This window comes from Mycetomoellerius zeteki, unplaced genomic scaffold (genome assembly GCF_001594055.1).
Source record: "Mycetomoellerius zeteki isolate Tzet28-1 unplaced genomic scaffold, Tzet1.0 scaffold328, whole genome shotgun sequence".
Classification (NCBI taxonomy): domain Eukaryota; kingdom Metazoa; phylum Arthropoda; class Insecta; order Hymenoptera; family Formicidae; genus Mycetomoellerius; species Mycetomoellerius zeteki.
In genome coordinates, this window is record NW_017257314.1 from 177,567 (window position 1) to 185,698 (window position 8,132).

Genomic DNA, 8,132 nt, shown 5'->3' on the forward strand with positions numbered 1-8,132 from the left:
ACGTACAAATCCTTCGCGAGCGTTACAAACTTTTGAACGAATGACGTCGTGAAAAAAACTCGCGCCATCGGTTGCACTTGGCAGAAAAATCAACTTTGCAATTGAAAAACTCTTTAATACGATCGGTGTTGCCCTTAGTCCCTCACTGAATCTAATGCCTAAATTCTAAGCAACATCGTAATGCTCGTAATATATTCTTGTAAGACTTGTAAGAATTTTTAAACGCTTATACCTTTATACAATATTTTTACAGACAGCTTCTTACTAGCCATAAAATTTACAAAAAATCGTAGATATTTACGAATAATCGTGTGTCTTATACGATACATACGCATAAAATTAGAATACTAGTCATAAGTTCTTATATATACAAGTTTTACGAGAACACGTTACGAGTCTTACGATTCTACTTAGAATTGATCCATAAATGTATATAAATCAATTACTTATATTGAAGAATCTTACAACGATTGCAAAGCTACTTTTTTTGTCTGCAAGTTTTATGTTGTATATATTCTATGGTATATACGGCATTTTCGATAACAAAGTCCATTTGGAAATGTTTTTGAAGACGCTATTACAGCTTGCTAAGAGAGATCGTGAGCTTCGACAGCCAATCGACATCATCTAAAAGTAGCATAACATCAATATTACAATTTCGCACTCAACACAATATAAATATAATGCAACATCTCAAACAAAACAACACAAATCATATAACGTCAAAATGACGCAAAAATGAATCGTAAATAATTGTAAAGTGACTTTTAATGATCATTTTGGAGTCATTTTAATATCACGATGGTTTGTGTTTTGCTTAAGAGTCACATTGTGTCAAATTATAACAATGCTACTTATGCTACATCCATACTGAGAGAAAACGAAATAATTTTCTAGCAACTATAAATTTGACAACTTTTGCAATTGAAGTACCTGTAACTAGTTTTACAAAGTAATAGAAACTAAAGTAGTGCTGAATATTATAAAAATATAGTCGCGGTAACAAATTGTATGCACTATTAATTGGTAGTGAAATAGTGACTCAACTACATTGAGTAGTTACTTGGACTTCATGCAAATAGATATAACAATTATATTTTTCTAGTTTAGACAAAAATTTTTAAAGGGTCGCTCAGTACGAGTAGTACGCGGCTTTGTCACCAGAGGGACGTAGCGGAGTTCAGTTTCCCCTAAGGAGGAAATCACTCGCTTACGATAAAAGGCGCAGCGTTGGTTTCAAACTTGGAAGACAAAAATAAATAAGAAATGCATACACAAATTTGTAACTATGTATTATAAAGCTTTAATAACAACAATAAGTAAATTAAGTGAACTAAGAAAATATAGTAATATTAACCATTTATCAATTGATTATATGGTTAATGTACTATATTTTCTTAGTTCACTTAATCTAGTATTCTTATTAGAATTTAATAATATGTATATAGTTGAGGCGCTATTTCACTACAAATTTATAGTTACTGATACGACTTTTTTCTCTGAGTGCATATATAGTTGATGTCGATTGAATATCTTCTAACAAGAGGAATCTGCGATGAAATCTTTTTTACGAATACGAATAGACTCGGCAGAAATCACATCTGTAAAAAGAATGTTTGTACAAGCTTCGAGAAGAAGCTTTCCTCGTAACTGTTTTCAATAATTATTTCTCCAAACAATCGTTTTCAATACTTCGTATTTCGATAAGATTATTTCCCGCAACAGATTTCACAAATTTCAGAAAATTTCGCTTTACTTTCTCGTTTTTTGTGTATAACTTGCGGGAATTGAAATAGTTTATAAATCATAAAGATGTATTGAAGTTGTAGACTTGTAGAGAGACAATGTAGTATGTGTGTTATCCGAAGAAAAAGTGTGACGATCTATAACTCTAAAGCTAATGGCACACAAAAAAATTTTAACAGTAAAACATAAGCGCAGTAACCCAAGTACAATAGAACACGGAAGTCATGAGGACATCATTATGACCTCATTCGTCACTTAAAAGCGAGTTATAAGTCAATTTTTAGGTATCAAATGACGTCATGATGACGTTCTGTGATATCATTATGACTTAATTATGACTCCGTGTTCTACCTGGGAAGCAGATCAATATTTTGGATTTGTTACTGCTTATATTATTATTATTTCTATTGTAATTGGCCGATTTGTCTGTCTATTGCATACGTCTTACTGTTGAAGTTTTTTCTGTACCAGCTTTAGCCATATGTATTCTAAACTTTGCTTGTTATCTGTTTTTTTCTTTAAATGTTTGAATATGTGTTTACTATTTTTCTTTATTTCCAACGCATTGAAGAAAAAATGGAGAATATTATGTACATATAATATGTACAGATACTATTTATATACTTTCAAGTGAATAGATCTTTCTATTTCCAAAAAGTTTACAAAAGTTACAAATGTACGTTCGCTTTAGACGCGCTTTCTGTATTTTGCGCTTCTCTTCTCCTTTTCGAACTACTATTTATATATCAAATATAGGATGTTTTCCAGCAAGAGACACAGTGTAACAGTGAATCTTTGTTATTTGCCACTGTTGAAACTAAAATGATCATTGTGTGATTACTGTTGTGGCGGCTCGCCCCCAGAGGTCTCACGGGTCTCGCGCGGTTTCTCGTAAGCACCCAAGTTACACGAATTCCGTTTAAATAAGATCCCGATCTAATACTTTCTCGGGCATCTAAGGCAGGTCCCACTACATCGCCTTAATGATGAGTCCAGTAGTGGGGACCAGGACGAAACCCCGCGGTCGATCATACTTCGAATCGATCACGATCCGTCATTCATTTTTCCGGCCTAACCAAACAAAGATACCGCCAAACTGTATTTCTTATGTGGAGAGTACACCTGCAACGGACGCATATATATATATATGTATGTATATGCACACTTTCATATTCGACATTTTTTATTCCTTAAAATTTATAGAGCGTGCGAAGAAAACAACGACTAGGAACAAGAAAATTTCAACATGATCACTTTCTTGCTAATCCAATTTCCTACCAATCGTATTACAATTTATTGTGGAAATCTATACATATACTTATTACATTCTCTTGTGCGGAAAGTGCAGAACTAAACAATTCTGTAATATCTACCGAGATCTCGCCGAAGGTTGTTAGTTTCGTTGAGCGACGTGCGATAGCGCGAGGTGTCACGCAAACCGGCCAACGACTGCAAAGCAAAGGACGCAAACGTCGCGGCGCTGCGCGGCGCTGCGCGGCGCGCGCCCCGTAATTCCTGTAATTTACGGCTTTACGGAGGGACGTGACGACGACAATGCTGCCGTGTCGTGTCGTGTCTGACGCGACGATGAAATAACGCTTTTTCGTGAGCGTACCAGGTAGAAACGGTTAAATCGACCGACAGAGAGTTATGCGCAGCATTATTGTGATGTGTCCGTGTAGTATTATCAACAGTCAAGTACTCGTTTTACTCTGCAGATGTTTTTCGGTGAGTTGCTTCGCGCTTGTTCGCGCTCCTGTCCCTCTCCCTCTGTCTCTGCTGATCTCTTCGTCTCTCCGTCTCTCTCATCTCTGCTCAACCCCTCCTTTTGACCGCATGCAACCGCATGCCATAGGCCACCGCTCGAAACGGCGAATCGCGAGCCATCGCGAGCCATCGCGAGCGCGACTTGCTGCAAACGAAAGTACATTTTTTCCACGACTGTCTGGAAATGTCTTCGTCGTGAACGATCGATAGCCCGCGAACGTCAAAGCGAATTCTATCTCCGTCTTCGACTCTTCTTACTCTAAGCTCTTTTATCTAGCTAGTTATCTGTTCCTCTTAGAACCTGGTACGTATTACAATTCTGACATTCCTGACGTGTAGAACGAATTAGCGCAGCCCGATAAAATGTTCGTTCCTGTCTCATCGCCCACACATGAACACGCCTTTCCGTCTCGGGTGGCGCGGAGTGGAGTCAGGAGCGGAGCGGAGCAGTCCGTCCGTTCGTTCCTTTCGTTTTGCACTTTCTGCACCTTGGCTGTCGATCTCGACGACTTGAATATATGCGCGTTCCATAGGTATGTTTCAGCTGCACTTGTTACACTCTCCTTCCAAATAAATTTTTAAATAATAGAGTTTTAAATATAAAATTTTTGAATAAGTTTCTTCGGTTTGTATTTCCCACATTTCTTTCCCTTTCCTCCTCTCCTTTTTGTAACTTGATTATACGTCCGTTTCATTTTGAATACCATACCAAAATTAATCAAAAGCGATCAGGAATGCGCTTTAAATGTACAGATCAAATTAAAAGGATAGGTATTATATCTCTCTGCAAGCGACGTGTTTCATTAATTCAAATATAGACCGGATTAAATAAAATAATAAATATACAGAGACCAGGAAGCGATTATGTAACTTTTTTTCCTAAAACGGAAACATGAAGAGTAAAAATATTTACCATCATCGAAGATGAAATTTTTCTTTTTTCACGTTTCCGTCCTAAGGAAAAAGTTATATATGATTGCTACCCATTCACGATTATTCTACGAAATAATTCTGTATAAAATTATCATCAAAATAATTTTTTCTATATAAAATATACATTTATACATCTACAGATCCACATAGGTACTTTTCATTTAGTGACACAAGTCGACACAAACATCATTTTATCTTTCTGGCATTCAGTAAGTAACAAAGGTAAAACGACACCTTTTTGTACCTTTGTTACTCACTCAATGCCAAGAAAGATAAAAATGATGTTTATGTCGACTTATGTCACCAAAATGGAAAGCAGCCAATGTTATCAACGCGCGAGTTTTTGAATCAAGCTGTCGTTTTTACTCAAATAATACTTTTTTCGATCTTATAGTGGGAACAAACGGAGGGAAAATGCGAGGGATACGAACGAGGCGATCTATTTTGAATGCAGAAAGTGCAGCTAAAACGAGCAAATACCGCGCGACGCATTGAGGATTACACCCTGTGCTTATGGTGGTGGCGGTGGCGGTCAGTGGCGGAAAAAAGGTAGCCGATGATGTTCGCGCACGCAGATAGGATAGGTTAGGAGAAGTGTTGGCCGCTGCCTCGTCTCTGTTTATCCGCGTTACCGAAGAATCGAAGTCGCGTCGCGCCCGCAGGTCATCTCCAGTGCACGTCCGACCGCGATGAGAGATTCGTAGCGGAGGTTAGACGCCGAGGTAACCGTCGATCGATTCCGCGCGATCAAGAGCGGTAATGCACAGATAAGACGTGGGATTTAAACGTGGGCTTTAAACGATTTCCACGTCGATTTCCGCCAAGCTTGACACGAATACGATACGGCGAGCTTCGCTCTTCTTTCCTCTACGCGACAGACCGATCCGTTACCGTTGGTTTTTACGCGTCCGCAAAATCTTAACTTAATATCGTCCCAAAACTTGTTGTATGTGAATGCGTTTTGTTAAATGCATCCATGTATTCGATTATTGTGGTAATGACAGAAAATATCCGAGAACCGCGATGACAGAATGACGCGATGTTGTTAGATAAGTTTAAGATTTCAGACAAACCGTTAATTATACATTGTTGCACTTTGTGAAGTACAGGTGCCGGGTGCGTAGAATACAGCTGGCAAAATGGGCAAGTTGTTGTCAAAGATTTTTGGCAACAAGGAGATGCGTATCCTCATGTTAGGACTGGATGCAGCAGGAAAAACTAGTATCCTTTGCGACACTGTAATCACGAGTCTTATTTATTTCGTAATCATGTTTATTATTCCTACATTTATTGTACTTTTGATTTTTTTTCTATCGTTAAGCAAGACGTTACATAATTTGTCTGTACAGTTTTATAATTGAACCAATTGTATATTATATAATGTATGGTAATATATAAAAAAATATTTCAATTCGTCTTTTGTATAAATTTATTTCCTTAATGTAATTATATCAGCAATATTGTATAAACTTAAATTAGGACAGTCTGTGACAACTATACCAACTGTAGGATTCAATGTAGAAACAGTTACCTATAAGAATGTTAAATTTAATGTGTGGGTAAGTATGAAGCTTTTCTGTAAAAGTGTAAATTATTTGCTCTTAATTAAATGAAACGTTTCTGTTAATTTTAGGATGTAGGTGGTCAAGATAAAATACGTCCATTATGGCGTCATTACTATACAGGAACGCAAGGACTTATTTTTGTAGTAGACTGTGCGGATCGAGATAGAATTGACGAAGCCCGTCAAGAACTTCATCGAATCATTAATGATAGGGAAATGCGTGATGCAATAATTTTAATCTTTGCTAATAAACAAGATCTTCCGGATGGTAAGTCATATTTACATTACGATATTTGTTAGTAATTATAAATAGTAAAGTAGATGCATTGTATATATGTGCTACAGTTATCTTTATATAGTTTAGCACAACATACGAATTTTCGTCCATATTTTGTTTTTCTTTAGCAATGAAACCGCACGAAATACAAGAGAAACTGGGATTAACTAGGATACGAGATAGAAATTGGTACGTTCAGCCATCTTGTGCCACAACGGGAGACGGGCTTTATGAAGGCCTTACGTGGTTAACCAGTAATCATAAATTATGAGCAAATATTTATTTTTCACAAATTAGTTATATATACAGAGAATATACGTTTGCTTTGTATTTTTTATTTTAATTTATCATATGGAGGCTCCACATCAAGACGAACAACAACTGACAATGATACATTTGACGACATCTTTTTTACTAGTACAGTTGCAAAAAGGAAAAAAAGGAATAATATAAAGACGACTATTAATGGTGTGTTCCAATAATATCGCTACTAGGGGAATAGTAATTTATTGTAAACGAGGTACCAAGGGTTTACGTGTGACCTTTGTTATACTAGCTATTTATCCCATTTCATGGAAATAATTACCGGATAAAATTATGCTAGCGGGTTTAATACCGCTCTATGTACATGTAACATATTCACACAAGTGTACTATTTCATGAGACACACAAATTGTACAAGTTAAAAAAAATTACGAGAATCTAGTTATGATATTAAGAGGTTCACGGATTCACAAGGATTAGTATACTGTATAACTTACCTTTGTGTGTGTGCAGGATCATATCTAATATCTATCTAACTGTTATTTGAGCGGAAAGTACCTCAAGTTTTTAATTGAATGCAGCTAGAGATTTTTAACTTCGTAATATCTTGTTGTCAAAATGCTATCTAATGTATTATATAATATTCATACATATAGCCCGTGAGTATAATACGTGAATAAATTTAAAATACCTATATCGAGGTTTTATATAGTACAGCAAGATTCTGTTGATAAACATCCTTGTTGTTTAGAGTTTTTTGCCGAAAAACTTTTCATTTATTTTCTTTTTGTGATGTCTTCCAAACTTGTGTATGTTTTTAAATTAGTTTTTATCTCTTTCATATTGTTTACCGATTGTTATGATTACGCACAAATCGCAGAATAAGAAATAATGCAATAAGGAGTTATCGGTTTACTGATATTGTGAGCTCAAAAACCAAAAAAGAAAACGAAAAGAAAACAATGTTTCAAAGACATAACAGCATTGAATCTGCCAATATTTTTTACTATTTAAGTGAATATCGGATAATAAAGCATATTAGTACTAGGCAACGATCGGGTCGTTAAGGACATTTTAAACGGATGAGATAAATGTTTCCGAAATCGTTTCATTTCTCATAGCATAATCTATAGAGTAAGACTAGTAAGAATATACTTCGAGATTCATAACTGATTCATAGAAGTTAACAAGTGTTCACAAAATGTTTGTTTATGATTATCGAATCAAATTAAGTTACAAGTAAATAACAGTGATGATACATACCTTGTATTTTGTGAATGCATTGACACCTTGTTTACATTCCATGATACATTAGCGAATTAGACTGTTAGAGAAACGTTTTAGTTTTTAGTTATATGAATAATCTTCTACTTGGATTATAACAAGAGATTTTTTCAGACGTAAGTTTGTATAACTTCCTCAGCATCCGTACCATTAATGTTAAGTATCTTACTTAAGAGATGGTGTGAGGTTGAGCGTGCATCGTCTGTATAAAAATCATAATCAGGCTTTGGAAATACGGAGGTTTCCCAGAGAACATTAGACGTATTACTTTGCACTCTATGGCTACGTATTGTACAA

General features: G+C 35.8%; 1 protein-coding gene across 5 annotated transcripts; it reads left to right on the plus strand.

Annotated features, from left to right (window-relative positions):
- The first annotated feature begins 3,281 nt into the window (after positions 1-3,281).
- On the plus strand, positions 3,282-7,310 carry Arf51F (ADP-ribosylation factor 6). Of its 5 annotated transcripts, none has more exons than XM_018452052.1 (5): positions 3,282-3,474; positions 5,551-5,667; positions 5,902-6,005; positions 6,080-6,278; positions 6,416-7,310. In XM_018452052.1, the coding sequence occupies exons 2-5, from the start codon at positions 5,586-5,588 to the stop codon at positions 6,556-6,558; spliced, it is 528 nt and encodes a 175-aa protein (XP_018307554.1). In that variant the 5' UTR covers positions 3,282-3,474; positions 5,551-5,585; the 3' UTR covers positions 6,559-7,310. The 5 variants fall into 5 exon arrangements, with proteins under 5 accessions (XP_018307554.1, XP_018307553.1, XP_018307555.1 ...); XM_018452051.1 differs by having other exon boundaries at positions 5,556-5,667; XM_018452053.1 differs by lacking the exon at positions 3,282-3,474 and adding an exon at positions 4,676-5,202 and having other exon boundaries at positions 5,556-5,667.
- Positions 7,311-8,132: the final 822 nt, after the last annotated feature.